This window comes from Numida meleagris, chromosome 14 (assembly GCF_002078875.1).
Source record: "Numida meleagris isolate 19003 breed g44 Domestic line chromosome 14, NumMel1.0, whole genome shotgun sequence".
NCBI classification, from domain to species: domain Eukaryota; kingdom Metazoa; phylum Chordata; class Aves; order Galliformes; family Numididae; genus Numida; species Numida meleagris.
Window position 1 is genome coordinate 9,691,893 of NC_034422.1, and position 17,302 is coordinate 9,709,194.

Here is a 17,302-nt window from a genome sequence, read left to right on the forward strand (position 1 = left end):
CTTTAGGAGTACGATGTTAAATGAGCAGCTGACAAATATCATTGCCCAGCTGATGGTCACACAATGACCCTGGGAGGTGAGGAGGCAGTGAAACTGAGGCAGCGTCACCTTGATTCCTTTAGACTGAGGTAGAGGAAACCTCTATGGCTTTCATGCAAAGTGTCTCCTGGGATCCTCTTTAGCCTGGCCAGGCAGCCGGGAGTGTCTGAGTCCTCCAAGGAGAGGGCTGGGTGGAGATACGGGTTATGAAATGCAGTGTGGGTGGGCTGACACTGGAGCTGGTAAGATGATGTGACCTTACTGATTCAGAGACTGCCAAAGTGCCTGATTCAATATTCATCCTGCTGGATGAGAAACAGCACCACTGAGAAGCCAAGAGATTTATCACAGGGCTCGGTGGCAATGCTGGGAGCAAGCAGGTATCAGCTGAGGAAGCTGCTGTCTGCCTGGAGAGCCTGGCAGCAAGCAAGCCTGCAGTTCTGAAGAGCCTGTATTTGGCCATTGTGCCTTTTGGCTGTTGGAATTTTTCTTGTGCTGTTGAGTCAGAGCTACAGCAGTGATCTGGACCACGTTTTGATTGGTTTCCTTGAGCCCGTGCTGCCACTCACACAGCTTGTGCTGCTAGGTCTCCCTCCCACGGTTTGGTCACATCTTGAATCAAACTGAGTAAAAGACTGCTGAGATGCACAGGCTGGAGCACCAGCCCTCCTCTTGCACCTGTGGTGCCCTGGTTGGGGATGGAGATATTGCAGGGAGAGGAATCCTGCGTTTGATGGTGGCTAAGAAGAGGTAGGTGTCTTCAGCAAGCAATGAGATCTTTTGGTTCTTCAGGATTACAGATGTCACAGTAGACTTATATGTTTTTAGGAGAAAAATCTCTGCTCTGACCTCAATACAGGAAAGTCACCGCCAAACTCCTGCTCCTGTTGGTGTGCTTGGCACTGAGTTGGAGCCAGGGAAGACTTTTCCTGTAAACTCCCGCACAGAGGAGGCCTGTTGCTGTGAACTCTTGCATAATAATTAGAGGAAGCAACTTTGGGCTCCCATCACTGGTTACGCAACAGGGCTGGATCTGGTCGCTGTGCAGCCCAACACCACCAAGCTGGTGCCTCTTTCCAGAAACCCCTCCTTCGCCTCTGTCCCCCTCCTGGGGAGCCTCTGTGCAGGCTGCGGGAGGCAGCAAACGGGAACTTCTGCCCCACAGTCAGCTCCCAGGTAAATCCTGTCTGGGACCTACTGGGGAAAATTGTAACCCCTCGGTAGAAACGATCCAAGTTTCCAAGGCAACTACCCTCTAACCCTATTTTGAACGCTGCCTTGTTCCCATAGAAAGTTGCCCGTTAGTCTCGTCAGCAGCTGCCGCGGAGAGCACACCACCTCCAGAGGAGCTGTCCTCTGCAGAGCTCTTTATTCCCATAATGAGCAGCCGGGGGGGGGGGGTTGGTGGCATGTGCAGCTTGCTGCTGCTGGCCCCCAGCCGTGCTTGGGCAGGGCACCGCACGGCCCAGGAGATGCTTTTGAGTGAGCTGGCGTGCTTCTGCCTCTGCCTTCCCAGGGAGAAGGAGGTGCCTGGGGCTCCCTGGAGGTGCACGGAGTTGGGGGCTGGAGTGCAGATGGGGCTGCTTGGACACTTTTTGGCGAGCTGGAGGGTGACAAGTGAAGAAAAAGGACACAGCGTTTTATTTAATTAGAAAAACCAAACTCCCTAAAACTAGCCTCCGAAGGGCCTCCGTTGTCATCAGCTTCACAAAGAGCTGTGACAAATGAAAGGAACTGAGCAGAGAAAAGGCTGCTTTCTCTTTGTGTCTCTTTCCCAGCTTCTGTTTGCTTTGCTGTCTCCCTTGCTCCCATTGATCAGGCATGTGGAAACATTCCTCCTCCTGCGCTCCCATTGTGGCCGCCCGGTTGCCAGGCTGCCGTTGGCTTGAATAACTTCACTAAGCCAGGCCTCTCCAAAACCATGCCATCCGGCACACTGGATGCGGGGCCAGACGTTGCCCTCCCATCCTCCTCCTTCCCTCCCCCTCCCAGGCAGCGCAGGGGTGCAGTGAAAAAAATGCCTGAAAGAACAAGGGAGGCAGCGTGGAGCCCAAGTGGCCTGGCAAGGGGAGAGGTGCAAGCTCACCCTAAGAAAATGGGCTGCAGGGAGAAGACAATGGCCTGCCTGGGTTGCTGCGTTAACAGGGAGGTGGGTGGTGTGGTGAGGGTTGTTAGCACAAAGTTTTTGAGCAGAGAGGAGACACAGAGGCACACTTCCAGGCTGATAGGCCTGCGGGGAAAACCAGTAAAGTGCATCAGGAATGTGCAGGTGGCAGCACTGGTGCAGAGCTGCACTCCCTGGGCTTACCCAAGATTACCTTGGGGTAGTGCTGGCACTGAGGATGCTGGACTCGTGCTCAAGTCAGCACCTGGGTTCTTGCGCTGTCACTAGCTCCAAACCAAACTCGAGTCCCATTTCATGCAACTCCGCTGCCTATGGTCATTATTATTCTGGGTGCAAATCTGGCTTATTATTCTTAATGCTATGTTTCTATCAGTGAAATAATGGTAAGCAGTTTGTGCTTTCAGGTGTGCTTATTGACTCAAAACTGCCAGGGCTCCAAGCTCAGCTGGTTCAAGGCAGCCCTGGCCCATCAGCTCCCAGCATCACCCCAATTTAGTCTTCACCTCACCTAGCTGTGTCCCTGCACTCAGGTTGGGTGGCATGGTGTCACTGTGGACTGTGCCTGCTGGCAGACAGGGGCTCCCCCCGGTGCTGGGTGGCCCCAGGTCTGTCTGCAGGGGTAGCACCGGCAACCCTGTCCCCAGCAGCACAGGAGATGCTATAGGGCAGCTGGAGCTGACACGAACGAGATTGGGTTTGCTCTGCAGAGAGGTCCCAGGTTTGTACTGGGCTTGTACTGGTTTGAAGGGCAGGGACTGCTGAGCTCAGGTGATTAACATAACAATCCTGGGGCTCTGCCTTCATCCTGCGGCTAAAGCCTGGTTTGCTCAATCCAATTTCCAGCCTCTGCCCTTTCTTTAGCAGACTAATTACATCGGCAGGACAGTGGAAATGACCTTCTTAAAGCCACAGTGCCCCTCGTCTTCTTACTTACATGTCAAAACACAGGAGATGGAACAGTGATATCATTCAGAGAAATAACGTGTTTAGATACAATGGGCAAAAGCACTCAAAGTGCTCCCGGAAGTTTACAGCGGTAACTTGGGCGCTGTTGGTTGATATCAGCCATGTATGTTTGTAAAGATCCTTCCAAACGTGGCACAATGCTGTTGGGGCCCAGAGGTGTGGTGTTGTGCTAGTTTTAGAAATGATAAGTATGTGGTATTACACCAATAAATGTGCAAAGCGTTACCATCTTGCACAGAAACCTGTGAGGGCACTGGACTGGAAAGCTTCTGTCGCGCTGGTTTCTCTCATTAGTCATCCTAGCCTCATTCTGTCTCTGTAATACATAGCACCCTGCTCCCGTGCAGCTTTCTGCCCTCTCTCTGCACTAACTGGGATGTGGCTTTCAGGCCCAGAGCGACTGTGCATGTTCTGAGGTCCAGTCCTACAGCAGCTGCGGCCCTGATTGGGCTGGGGCTGAAGCCGGTGTTGGGAGCCTGCCAGGGGCTGCAAACACAGATGAAAAGCTGCACTCCATCTCTGCGTGTGCAAGTTGCAGGAAACCTTTTGTCTGTGTGCATGGTGCTGGCGTGACCAGCCACTGAGCAAGGGATAGGTGCTCCCACGGCCCTTGACTGCTGGAGCAGAAACAGATGATTTCCAAGGGGAGTAGAGTATGTTGCTCTGCTAGTGTTCCGATCGAGTTTGTAAAGACTTTTGCTGGAGTGGTCTTCATTTTTATAGTATGAAACTGTCGGCAGTCATATAAATCCTTCACAAAGGATAATGGAAAGTTGGAGTTTGTACCTGACCGGTGGCTTGGCATAAGATGTATCTGTTGTGGTCCTGTTGAAATTGGCAGTGATATTTTGTTAAGGCTGAATATTGTCTTTGTGTGATATTGGTTCTTGCAAATAAAGAGTCAGTCTTGTAGTTCTAGGAGTTCCTGAGAGGTGAAGCTGGTCTAACTGAGGGAACAGCCATCGCTAGGCTTCTTCTAGAGCTGAAGGAATGGTTTTGCTCTCTCCTGCTTTGAAAGAAGGGAGTGTGGTGAGCATCCTGAGGTTTAATGTAACAAAACAGGCTGGGAATAAAATTAACTAGATAGCTGATATAGATGTGTCAGTCACACTTTGCCCCAAAGCCACTGCTGATTGCTGAGATACCAGTTCCATCAGGCATTGAGAAGAGGTAGGAAAACAATTTTCAATTCGTGGCAGTCTTAAAGAGCCCTGCTGCATACAACACATTTGATGCTGTAATAACTGACACTGTTTGTGACAGACAAACGTGGGGCTTGCGTAGCAAAGCAGTTGAGAAGTGCTTGCTGTTGCATACCAAGGGCCCGTGGAAATGGTACCTGCTGGGAAAGATGTTGTAAGAGGATCTCTGCTACCAATGGCATCTACAAAAAGCTGTAAGACAAGAGCAAGAATTCTGAGCGTAATAGAAGATTAAAATATATATATATATATAAAGTTATTTTTTGCAAAGGCAGAAATGGTACGTGGTGGTCAGATTCTGCTCTAAGCTACAAAACAGGAGGCTTCTGGGAAACAAGCAGATATTGGGAAAATTGATAGTCCTGCACTGAAGTATAAAGATAAACTGAACATGTCTGAAAGAGAGGGAAACATTTGCAGGAGAGGCTGAGGGAGAGCAAATGCATCCAGCACAACAAGGATAGAACAAATCCTGGGAGCTAACTTGGAGGCATGACCTTGCCCATCCTTACAACAGCCTTCTCTTAGGCTTTCTTTTACTGGAGAGTTAATCTCAGGAGTTCTGTCTCTAGTGTAGCATACAGGGCTATAGGAAACAGTCCAGTGACTTTGTCCTCCACAGAGCATTATGGCTTTTTGAGGAGGCAGGAATGAGGTTTAGAACTGTGCACAAGAATACGGACTTACCAAACATTACTGTTGATGATTTGTGGGGTTTTTTTTTGTTCATTTTTCCTATGTGAGCCTTCCAGGGGAGGCTGCCTTGTTGGTGGAAAGCCCTGCTGCTCCTGTGGGGCAGGGCTGCCGTAGGTTGGCGCTGGTCAAGCAGTGACAGTAGGCAGTGTGGTAAAGTCAGAGTGGATTCTGCACGATTTAAAATCAAGGCAAAGTATTGTTAGTTCTTCTCCATGTGTGGATGAACGCCTCCTGTGTGGCTGGTGCCAGGCACTGTCACATCCCACTGCTCACGAATGCCTTTGCCAGGTGGAGACCCCGTCTGCTGTAAGTTGGAGTTAAGGACCAAATGAGAGCGTTCTGTGTCACTCTTAAGTGATGCTTAGGCTCATGTTTCAGGGAGGGAGTCTGGAAAATGGGATCCTATGACTTTTTCAATGAGTGAATTCACTCATCTTTTTTTTCCCCCTGAAATACATGAATAACCCGCATGTATGTGAGAGCTGCCCCATACCACAGCTGGGTCAGTGGAGAATCTTGTGTTTCCTTTGGGTTACACACCACACAAAGTGACTCAGATCAGACGGTCTCCTGAGGAGAGGCCACCATGGGAATGTTGTTTTCAGCATCCCACAGCCTCCTCGAACCGAAGCCTGAGAGCTCCTGTTGGAGTCCATAAAGTAATTAGTTGCAGCGTCCCTGTTTTGGAGGAGATTAGTGCCGTGGCTAAGTCTACAATTAGAGACTGTGCAGTCTGATTTTGTAATCGAGAGTTATAGTAGACATCAGGCAGTGCTTCCTGAATAGCAGATATTCTATGTATGGTTTTATACAGGATAAATGTTCTGGCTTAAATATAGAAGCAGTATTCTTCTGTCAGGATCTCTAAAAGAAAATGCATTAGAGTTAATGTGTGCAAGCGGTGTGTTTGGGACGTCGTTCACTTACCTATTACAACTGGAATTTAGATACGTAAAACAAGATTTACTCATTTTCCTATGATATATTGGGCTGGTGGAAATCATTGTATATTTGAGATGTCCCCCATCACCCTATGGCAGTCGTTTGCTGGGGTCTGGCTTGCAGGTACCCACAGTCTCATAAAGCAGGCAGTGTGCCATACCTCCTATGATGCTGACTGTGAAATCTCCTTAGCTCCCGATTACTCCCTTTCTCTTTCACTCATGAGGACCTTGATTCAGCTACTTCTGCAGCAGGCTCCTAGTGACAAAACTTCTGTCTGAAATGTGCTGTGTCTGGCAAAACAAGTGGCAGTTCTTACAAGGTCCTTCCAGAGAGGTTTCTCTTGCTGCTGTCGTTTACACACACGCAGCTCTGTGCCTGTCCCAGGATTTTCTTCCTTCCTCATGATGAGTGACTTATTTCTGAGCACAGACTCGCGGAGCCAAGATGGAGGATCTCCAAGGGAAGTTTCAAGTGTTCAATAAAAGAAGGAATGCAGGCAGAAAAGAAAGCCACGACTCAAATGGCATCATTCTCTTTCCTTCATCCCTTGGAGGCTCTCCTGCTTTCCCTGCCTGCGTGTGACCTCCCTCCTTTCCCAACCAGCCTTTCTTTTTTCAGCCTTCGTCCTGCCCCTCACCCTCCTCGTTCATTGATCTCCCTTTAGGCTTTATTAGTGACTCCCCCTCTCACCCTTTCCCTCCCTCAGTTTTTCTGATTCTCTAGCATAAGACAATTGAACGAGGCCAGACTCCTAAGCTGAAGCTGGGGGTGTGGGGTGAGAGGGAAGAGGCGTTAAGATTTAATGATATTGCCTCTTTAAGGAATCCCTAATTCCTAACACCCGTCTCCTCCCCCACCTGAGAACCAATTAAAACTCAATGAATTCAAGTGGAGGCTTTTGTGCATCACATGTGCTCGACTAACAAAGCTTTCTCCATGCTGGAATAAAAGCTTCTATTCAGCAGCCGGTTTGTTCTAATTCAAATCACTTCCACTCCAGCATCCTCTCCCTCCTTGCTGCTCCTGAGTTCCCAGGCCAGGCTGGGCTGCCGCCTGCACACCCTGCCCAGAGCTTCGTGCTGCACCTTGCAGAGCCCTGCCTCGGTGGCAGGGTGGCAGAGGGCAGGAGGTGACCTCCCTGTGGTTAGCCAGGTGCCCTGCGGTGCTGGTGGCCCCAACCCTGGGAGCCTGCTGGGCTGCAGGGTGAGCCAGCATCGTGTGCTGCTGAACAGCAGCTCCAGCCTTGGGAGCTGCTTCTGAAGGGGATTCTTCTCTGCCCTCGGGAGGCAGCTCATTTGTGCAGAGTCCTCTGTGTGTGGACAGAAAACTTACTTGTCTGTAGACAGAGTTCAGACTTCCTTGACACCAGTGAAAGCTCTCTCCTTTCTTTTTTGCTACAGGGGTTATGTGGATGTGGTGACACCTGAAGTGAAAGGGGAGTCTGAAAGCACATGCAGTCTAAGTGAGTCTGAGTAGTTTCTACTTGCACTTTCAGCAGCCTCAGTCTATAAATTGCGCTACCTGGGAACCTGAGGATAATTTCTATCCTCTAGCATGCCTTGAGAATAAAAAAGGGGGCTTGAACAAGGTTGCCTGGGAGATAACATACATTTCATGCTATTCAACAATTTAAAAACCTCACATGAAAACTTTGCAGCTGTAGACCTGCTTTCGGGGTGATTTTATGTAGGGAGGCAATTACCTGTCCAGATGTTAGTCAGATGATCTTTCCAGTGTAAAACGCTGTTCAGAGCTTCTGTCTGTCCTTACTGATGACAGTGTTAGCTGAGCTGTTCACAGAGTGGTACAAATGGCATTAACTGGGCTATCTATTCTCTGTTCCTGCAGTCTTCTATTTGTAGAGACATTTAGATTTTTTTTTTTTTTTTCTCTTGTGAGAAATCTCTGGTAGAAGCAGGTTGAGTGCTTTGCTCTGAAGGCAATGAGGTTTTTACTCCCTCTAATCTCTCCTGGGAGCAAGCTCCAGCACTAAGGGCCAGCTGCCAAGAAAGCTATCTGCTCTGCTCCAGAGCCTTGTGCTGGTACACAGCAGTTGCACTGCTCCTGAAAATCGTGTCTTTGTTGGGGAGTCATGAAGAAGAGGTCTCTTGGGTAGCTGGGACCTGTCCCACGAAGAGTTCTGGCAATTCAGGTGGGCTCTTGGAAGCTGTGTTGATATTTAGAGAAGAATCAATAGCGAGAGCAGAGATTGGGTTTATGTGTAGCTGGGGAGCTGTGGTGTTTGGCAACTGGGATATTGCGTTTTGAACTCATCTGAAAGTCTGCAAGGATGGTAATTCTTTCTACTGCAATGCTTTGCAGCTGTCAAGCGTGGCAGTGAACAAGTATTAATGCACATCGGGGTGTGCTGCTGTCTTGTAGTCAACTTTTATCAAAGAGAGACTTGAGCATCGCTGTTTGAGCATCCCCTAGCAGTCCCGTTTCTCTCCGTAGCTGTGGTCTCTCACATTTGATCTCCAACCCCAGCAGTGGCCAGCATCTGGAACTGAAGTTGTCAGTGTTCCCAAACAGTGTATTTTGTTCTATTCTTGTCTCCATGTTTTCATGATTTGGACACTGAACACTAACTCACTGTCAAAAGATTTTACTTTTAATAAATCATCTCTTTTTTTTTTTCCTTTAAATCTAGCTTTTTTCTTATAATTACAGGTTGACCTCTTGTCAGAGTGAGGTGCAAAGTTGTGTTCCAGGTGGGCTTTCTTCGTCAAACACAGTCCTACATCCACATAAATACAGAAGTGGGGACTCTGAAAACACGTGAAATGCACTGGTCTTTCAAACTAACCCACGAATGGTAATGAACAGTTCTTTACATGGCAAGCTAATTTCAGGCAGTGTTTTGTGGTATCATGACAGTATAATCTCTGTCCATGAATATGGTGAACGGGAAGAAGATCAGATCCAAATCTGTTGATCTGAAAAAACACTTCATTCCCTCTGAGTTAGAGTGCTTAAAGTTAAGAAGCGTTTTCCTTTACAGCTTGTAGGTTATTTTCTGCAGCATGTTCTCTCTGAAGAGCTCAAAGCAGTTCTTGAGGTAGGGAAGAAAAATCCCAGATTTCAAGTAAAGAAACAGAATTTCTTGCTCCCAAATCACTTAGCTAACCCGTGAGAAGAGGCAGGAGCAGCATGAGCATCTCACGAGCTTTACTGAGGAGATCAGTCCTCTTTCTCAAGCCTCTTTCTATGTGCAGTAAACTCTCGAAGGTGAGAGGTTGGCAGTGCCATTGTACCAGACTGGGGACTGGCACAGTCTAGTTGGTCCCTGGATGCTTTTGTAATAAACATGCTTAATTGAAGGGAACGGGAGATGCGAGCTTGTGTGGCTGAGGGGCAGAACAGCCCCTTCCTTGGTGATGCAGCTCAGCAAGCACTCCTTGTGTTCTACACTGACCTTCGTCTCTGGGGCTCTGCACTTCGTTCCTGTTTCTTGTTAATGAAGCGAGTTTGATGGTCCGAGACCCTTCCTTGCTAGTAAATGGTTTCTGCTTCAAAACAAAGTGTGATTGGTTGGGCAGGGGAGTCCCTGGTCTGACCTAAAACTAAATTACAGCTGACCCTGAGACAGTGAGGCCCCTCCAGGTCAGGGACAAGGGCATTGTCAGGACACTGAGAGCTTGCACTGTAATTAGCAGCAAAGGTATCAAATACCTCTGTTTCCAGCATTCCTGCCCTTAAAGCAACACAAGCATAAAATCCCAAAATTTCTCCTATTGCAGCCTCACTGGAAAAAAAAAAATGGGAAGGAAGGCTGAACAAACTTCCCTTGATTTGCTTTTTCTCTGTTCTGCAGTAAATCTCCCCATCTTGAATCGAATCCCACAACCCCTTGTTCCCCCAGCATCTGGGAATGAATTTACCAGACCTTGCATTTCTTGCAAGGCTCCAGAATGACCAACAAACGTGAGCACGTTTTGTCTGCCTAGCAGGAGTGTGTAAGAGGAGCTTTCCCACTTGAAAAATTTGCTTGGCTCTAGAGCTGCTTTCCCAGCAAATGTCTCTTCTGTCCCCAGCTTTCTCCAAACACCAGCAAGGTGTTTTTTTTTAAGTTCACTTTCTGAAATGTGTTTTGGTTTAAATACACTTTATAAGATGTAACAGGAATACGATAACTTCTGAGGTAGGAAAATATTTGTGCTAGCTTTCCTGGTGTCTAGCAGCGTGCTGCTGAGCAGAGAGCGGGGTGCTGCTGCAGCTAAAACACGAGGTATGGATTATCTGAGCATCGTGCTTTCCACCTCGACAAGTTTGCCACTACGTATAAGGACACACAGATTGTGGGCATGCACCTTGGGGTGCTGCATTTTGCAGAGATGTGAGCCCGTAGCTCCCACGGGCCTTGTCTGGAAGTAAGAATGTTTACTTGCACCTCCAGCTTTTTGACTAAAATGTTCAGAAGCAGTGGGATGTTTTGAAAAAACAACTTCTACTGCCTCACTGTTTCCATCCTTCCCAAGTAGGCAGCTTCCAAACCCCATGGGTGTCTGAAGCAGCAAACTTGGTGATCTCCAGAGGGGTAATGCTGGAGCAGGGCAGGACACACTAAACAAGGCTTCCAAGAACACCCGTGTAATCAGATTACAAGTCCAGTGAGTCAGGATTTCACAAGCCTGAGTATGATCCCCTATTTCCAGTGTAACTCATGAGATTCCTCTCTTCTGGAGCTGCCCTGGTCATTCCCGTAAACAGGAGCACAAGGATCTGTTCTCTGATCAATCTGGAATGTCACAAGTAGATCATAGAATGGTTTGAGTTGGGAGGACCTTTAAAGGCCATCTGGTCCAGCTCCCCTGCAACAAACAGGGACACTACAGCTGATCAGGTGCTCGGAGCCCCACCCAGCTGACCCCTCTGGAAGGAGAGGACATGGAGTTAAAAAATTACAAACATCCCATTACTTTTTTTTCTGTGACCCTTAAGATTTGATTCTAGGGTCCTGTGTTTTGATACATGTATCTGACAAGCTTTGAATTGTAGAGGTTACAGTTTCATTCCTACTTCTAGCAAAGGGGTGGCTCTAATATATATAGTGTACTTCCATTGTGAGAGCTTTCCTGCTGCTCCTCTGCATCCCCCCCATTTTTGACAGTGTCTCCACGTTGCTCAGTCCCAGCTCTGTGCTGAGCAATGTCCTGGATGGCTGCTTGGGAAGGAGCTGGTCCCCTGTGGTCCTTGTGGCTTGGCCACGTACCAGCTGGGAGCTCTGAGCTGGCAAGTCGCTGCTTGTTCTGGAGAAAGCTCGATGCCTCAGTTTCCTTCAGCTCGTGGATTGCTTGGGTGTGAGGTGGGTGGCAGAGGTCTGTCTGCAGCAAAAAAAAGAAAACGGCATAAGGACCCGAACGTAGGAAAATCAGCCTTGAGGGAAATCCAGAGCAGGCAAAGGCGTGAAAAGATAAATGCTTAAAGGCTGTGAAAATTGAGCAGAAGATACAAGGGCAAGAACAGACAAGTAGCAGCAGGAGCAAAGTATTTCCCACTAGGTTATGAGCGATGCAGAATCAGAGCTTGTCTTCAGTTAGAGGTCAGCTCACTGGTCTGTGGGCAGGGAGGAATCACTGTGTATTCAGACCAAGAAACAGATTTTGAGCTGCTTTCAGTTTTAAACATAATTGAAACCTGGTCGAGATTGCTGTGACTGGAGTCTCAAGCAGCAGTCTCCTTGTTTCACGTTCCCTAGCCTGAAAGGCTCAGCAGCCTCTAAGCCTGAGAGAAGATGGTGTGCCCCAGGGGACAAGTCAAACCCTCCTTCTCCAGAAGATACTGCTCCTGGCCCCAGAGCAACTGTTCTGAGTGCAGTTCTTTGGAAAGCCAGGAGTTCTTCCGTGTACTGCACCCACTGGGTGAGCTAGAGCCTTGCTTGGTGAGGTGATGGTTGAACATTCTTTGACAGCGAACAGGAGAATGACCACAGAGGTCTCCAGGTGCACCTGGACCTTGTAGCCTGCCTCAGCAGGAAGGCAGCTCAGGCAGCAGTGCCATGCACCAAGTAGCTAAGCTGCTTCTGCAGGCTGAGGATGGAGCTTTGCCTGGGGAGACGCTGTTGTCCGTCTTGATTAGGACACGATGCCTGATGTAAGTCACGTGACAAGCACAAACAAAATACCTTGACAAAACCTTGAGGAACCAGGACAGGCTGAGCTGCTTAAGGAGATTTACAGTGTGTATTTCTGTCCTGTGCTCTTGCCTTGGGCTGAACCTTTCCTGTCTCAGGAGCTCCAGCACATACCTTGGATTTTGAAGGAGCTTTTCCCTGTTCATTCCCCAAATGGTCTGTAAACCTTCTCAATTTTGTGCTGTTAAGTTTAACAGGGTAGTCCCAGTTGCTTTATGCCACCAAGGTACCAGAATGCTATAAAGATGTCTTCTGGGAAGTGCTGTTGGGATCTGTGGGGCAAAGGTCCCGTCAAATTAGATTAGAAAATAAGTCCTGAAGAAATGGGAGAGTTAAGAGCTGGGTGAGTGTTACAACAGAGTTAGGAAATTGATTATGTCTTGAAAGAGAGGGGAAGGAGAAACAGCTTCTGCTTGCTCGGCTCCTGTTCGTGTGTTGGGCCAGAAGTTCTCTACCTGCTCCTGTCAACGCCTATTCCTTCTGGTGCTGCGCTGGGACAGGGCCAGGACCCAGATTTCTGCCTCCTGCAAGCAGCTCAGCTGGGGACCCAACTGTCCTTCCTGCAGCCCTGTTCTCCTCTCGCTCCCCCTTTCCCTAGGAATGGCTGTCTCTAAGGTGGATTTTAGAGGTCCTTGACCTAACGAGGTGAAGAAATAACAGAAACTGAGTATTAAAAGCAGTGCTGAGAAGTCACCTCTGCCACAAGCAAGGGTGAAATATAACCTGATCATCAAACCAATGCTTGCTTAATTTGTTCTTAAAAGTCTTCAGAGATGAGGATTCCTCAGCCCTCCCGGCTGACCTCTTCCATCTTCAGCCATCACCACAGTTGCTAAGTTTCTTGGAACATCTAACCTTGATGTCCCTCTCTGTCAGCTGAGCTGACTGTCCTATCCTGATTGAACACGAGGACCAGTTCAATCAATGTCCTCTTCAGAACAGTCTGACAGATCTGGTGGATTTCTGTCGCAGGGGTCCTCGTCTCTTTCCTCTGACAGTGAAGAAATTGATTCCTCTGTGTCATCACCCCACCATGAGCTTCCTGGTGGAGAAGGGAAGAGCAGGAGGCAACGCCCTGCTGCTGGGGTGGGAAGAGCTTGATGGCAGCGGGCTGATGATCCAGGAAGGCTAGCTCTGTGAAAGGATGCTGAGTGAGGGCTGGGCAGAGGTTAAGCGGAAGCCAGGATGGAGCACAAAGCAGTGGCTGATGAAAGTCTGTGACAGATGGCAACAAAGAGATGAGAGGGAAGGTGGAGAGGAGAGAGAGGTCCTGTTTTTCAAATCTGCTGTTTGTTTTGAGACAAGGTTAATGGGAAGTGGAGACATTGCCAGCCCACCTTTGGAGAGGGGAACCCCTTCAGAGCAGAGCTGGGTGCCTGTGGTGCTCCTGGCTGAGCAGGCAGCATTTCCTCCCTCTTTGCTGTGTTGCTGTAGGTAGGATAGTGGAGAGCAGTCGCTGTGTAGGAGCTGCTGGAGCTTGTGGAGAGGGAGAGCAGCAGGAAGGACTCTCTGAATATTTTTATTTTTTATTTTTTCCCTTGTCCATCAGCAATTGGAAGCCCGCAGTCTCCTGCTATCCTTCACAGATCTCTTCTCTTCTGCTGTTTTATGCTGAATGCCTATTCACCAAGCTAGAAGTTACTTTTTTGTCCCCTCTCTGAGAGAGCAAAATGATATTTTGCTTCCATTTTTCATTCCGTGCAGGGTCCTTTCCCTTCTTGTTTCTGAGGTTCCCATCTGTCCTGCTGCTCTGTGGTAATCTGGGTGCTCTCCTCTCTTCTACCTCACTCCTTTCTTCCAGTGCGGCCCAGTTCCTCTCTTCTTTCCCACCCTGTTATGTGACGCTCTGCACTGTGTATCCCATTTTCCCATCACGACCCTAGCTCAGTGAGGTTTCCTACACAGCAAAGAGCTCAGTGCTTTTTGCAGCCGTTCTTCTCCTCTCGCTGCCTGTGTCCTGCCCACAGCAGAGCAGAGTCTGAACAATTTCAGTAGCTGCTCTCCCCAGCTGTGCCTGCTGCCTCCCCAGCCCAGTGGTTCCCTTAGGGGTGGATGCAGTGGCTGCCTGCACGTGGGGCAGTTTTACCCTTGGCCTTCCTGGGGGTCGGCTTTGCTTCCCAGCACACGGGAGCATGACCGGAAGCTGCTGCCAGAGCCTGGCATTGCCCCCAGGCCGCCTGGAGCTGCACTTAATATCTTCCAGGTTTGCTTGTTCAGCATCGGAATGCAAATAGGATAGGAATGAGTCAGATTCCAGTTCAAGTTTATGAACTGTCCAAACTGAACGAAAAACAAAACTTCTGTGAGTACCCAATGGCCAGAACCTCCCGGCTCTGGGACAGAGCTGAGCCTCCAGGACTCAGTCTCCGTCAGTGTGGTATGATGGGGGAGCAAAGGAGGCCCTGCCCCTCCCCTAACCTCCACTTCTAGGAACCTCCCTCTCCCCATGAATAACTCCAGTGTCTGCCACTGGTGCTGGGCAGCACTTTGCCAATCATCGTCCCCAGCAGGAAGTGGACATGATTTTGATAGTGTCACTCTACCACACACGAGATGCTGAATAGCAGCAAGAAAACTGAGCAGTTTTGTTAATCTCGCTGGTGTTTGGCAACCTCTCAGCAGCAGCCACAGAGGCTCTACAGCTGTCTGTCTGCAGCCCCAGGAATACAATGCTGCATTATTTTATATTTGGAGATCATCTTTCCAATCATAAGGTCTGGAATGTTTTATATATTTACTTCTCTGTGAGGAAAGCTTCCTACTGTCGCTAATCAACAGATTTTTCAGGATCTGCTGGCTTGCGCGTTATAGAGATAAATGCATCGATACTTCCAAAGGGCTTTGGGGTCCTGAGGTGGAAACACAAAATGTGGCTGTGTTTTGGAAAGGGCCTTGGAATAAGTTACGTGGTACTGAGTGCCGTCACTCCCAGGGATGCAGCTCCAACCACATCCTCCATCCAACCCCTCCTGAAGATTGCTCTTTTTTCCTCTTATGTTCACAGATGTTAGCTCACTTTGATCCTGTTCTCCCTTCTCCAACATTATCTTGGTGGAAAAGAAAAGAATAAAATAAGCATAACGCAGAAGATATATATATATATGTATATGGTGAAGTGTTCTAGTGCTGTCTCTGAGTGCTCTACATTACCTGTTGTGTATAATACACTTAAAATTATAGCAGTGTGCTGGGAGTAAACCAAAGGATGTTGTCCTTTTGCATGCCCAGCACTGGTCTCTTGTTTCTTTTCTTCTTTCTGGTGTTTAATTAGCATTGCCTAAGTTGGGCAGTCAATGGAGCATGAAAGCCTGTGCCAGGTGACTTGCAAAACATTATTTCCCCACGTGGAGCATTTGCCATCCAACTCGGAGCAGGTGCCAGGAGGCAGCGCAGCAGCAGTGAATTTGGGCACTGTGGCATTAGCAGCAGTGGCTTTCTGATGGCCCAGAGCTCACAGGGCATGCAAGGGGAGGTGTCTGTGCTGTAAGCATGGCTGAGGTACAGCATAGCTCCGTCCCCAGGAGTGGCCACTGAGTGCCTGGAGCTCGCTCTGGGCCCAGGTGTGGGGCCAGGAGATGAGATGCTGTCACCGACTTCAGCTCAGGAAATGGAGTGGGTGAACGGTGGTTTGGCAGAGCTAGCGAGTGGGTGAATTCAGCTCTCGGTTGCAGCCACAGGCTTTGGGATGAGCCTAGGTAATGAAAAATACTATTACGGGGTGTTATTAAAACAAAGGTGTTCATCTCCAGGAGGGAGGTGAGGTGTATCGGTACAGGGAAAAGCAGTCATTAAAGAGGGGGAAGCAAGGTCAGGTGAGGCTGGTGCTGACCCACAGCTGCTTGGCACCTCACACCGTGGGGAAGGCTCGTGCTGGGGTGTGGAGATGGGCAGGAGGAACATTTGGCAGCACTGTGGCACGCACCAGGAGCAGCCTGTCAGCCTGCAGTGCCCCTGTCCTGAGAGAGGCTTTGTGCGCTGCTGTGTTCTGGTGTGTCACCAACGCTAACAAGTGCCCTTTCTAAGGGCGATGTGCTATGCAGGCAGGGCAAAGAGGCTCCAGTTCTCATCTGACACCCAGCATTTCGTTTGTTCCTCACTGGGCACCTCTATGCCAGCTTGCCCCAGCGCTAAGCAGAGCGGAGGGCCCTCAGTACCCGGGTGAACTTGCGAGAGGGCAGCGAGACGCCGAAGCTCGGCACAGCTCTGTTGATTTGTACGAGCGAGGAACTGCTGAGTGGCAGGGGCCGGTCTGCTCCATCCTCGGGGAAAGGCTCAGGCTGGGCCGCGCCGAACCGCTGCTCCGGTGCTGCAGGCAGAGCCGTCCGGCCGCGGCGTGGCTCGGGGTTCCGCCGGAGGAGCCGCCCGGGCGGGCAGTGCCGAGCTCCGGGCAGGAGCCCCGGGTGCAGGCTCTCCCCTCCCGTGCCCGCAGCCCGTCTGGGAGCCCAAGCTCGCGGGCAGCCTCTGCTCGGCGGGGGCCGTGGCCTCGGCAGCGCTCCGGGTGGGCAGGGGAGCCCCGGGGGCCGGGCCGGGCCCTCCGCCCGCCGGCTTTAACCCTCCCGCTGCCGGTGCCTCCTCCGCCGCCGGGAGCTCCGGAGCCGCCGCGGCGAACCCGAGCGGCCCGAGCCGGGCCTCGCCCCGCGGACCCGGATAGCCCAGCCCGACCGGGGGCCGCCCCAGTGGGGCAGAGCCCGCGGCCTTTTGTCCGCCAGCGCAGGTGCGGAGCGGCGCGGCCGAGGACAAAGCGCCCGCGGGCCCCGGGCCGCTCCCGCCGTTCCGTTCCGCTCCGCTCCCGCCGCCGCCTCCGTTCTCCTCCGGCACGGTCCGGGCGCGGCTCCCGTCTCTCGGTCCCAGCACGGCCCGGCGCCGCCGGCGGGTTTTATGCGCACGGCGGCCGGCGGGCCGGCGGGGGTGGGAGGAGCCGGGCAGGTTGTGCCCGCCGGGCCCTCCTCCCTCGCTCCCTCCCCGCCCGGCGGAGAGGGGTCGGGGGAGGGGGCAGCATGGCCTGTCCGTCCGGCCCCTTTTCCAGCGCTCATCTGCCCCGGGAGTGCGGCGCCGCTCCTCGCAGGGAGAAGAGGTCCGAATGGAGACAGACGGCAGCCAGCCCGGCCTCGCCTCCCCGGACTCCCCGCACGACCCCTGGTACCGGCGCGGCGGGCGCCGCCGGCCGCCTCCTCCGCCGCCCCCCTGGCCCCGCTC

General features: G+C 50.8%; 1 protein-coding gene and 1 long non-coding RNA gene across 4 annotated transcripts in view; both read left to right on the forward strand.

The window, feature by feature from the left end:
- LOC110406358 overlaps positions 1-8,634 on the forward strand; it is a 32,545-nt gene extending 23,911 nt beyond the window's left edge. The window contains exons 6-7 of one of the 3 annotated variants that reach the window (XR_002443438.1): positions 7,374-7,435; positions 8,296-8,626. This is a non-coding gene — a long non-coding RNA (uncharacterized LOC110406358). The other 2 variants (XR_002443437.1, XR_002443440.1) reach the window with 2 other exon arrangements.
- Positions 17,187-17,302, forward strand: part of MSI1 (musashi RNA binding protein 1) — a 28,355-nt gene continuing 28,239 nt past the window's right edge. Inside the window, exon 1 of the mRNA XM_021413074.1 lies at positions 17,187-17,245. Within this exon, the coding sequence (XP_021268749.1) occupies positions 17,187-17,245 (59 nt within the window). The remainder of the gene's footprint in view (positions 17,246-17,302) is intronic.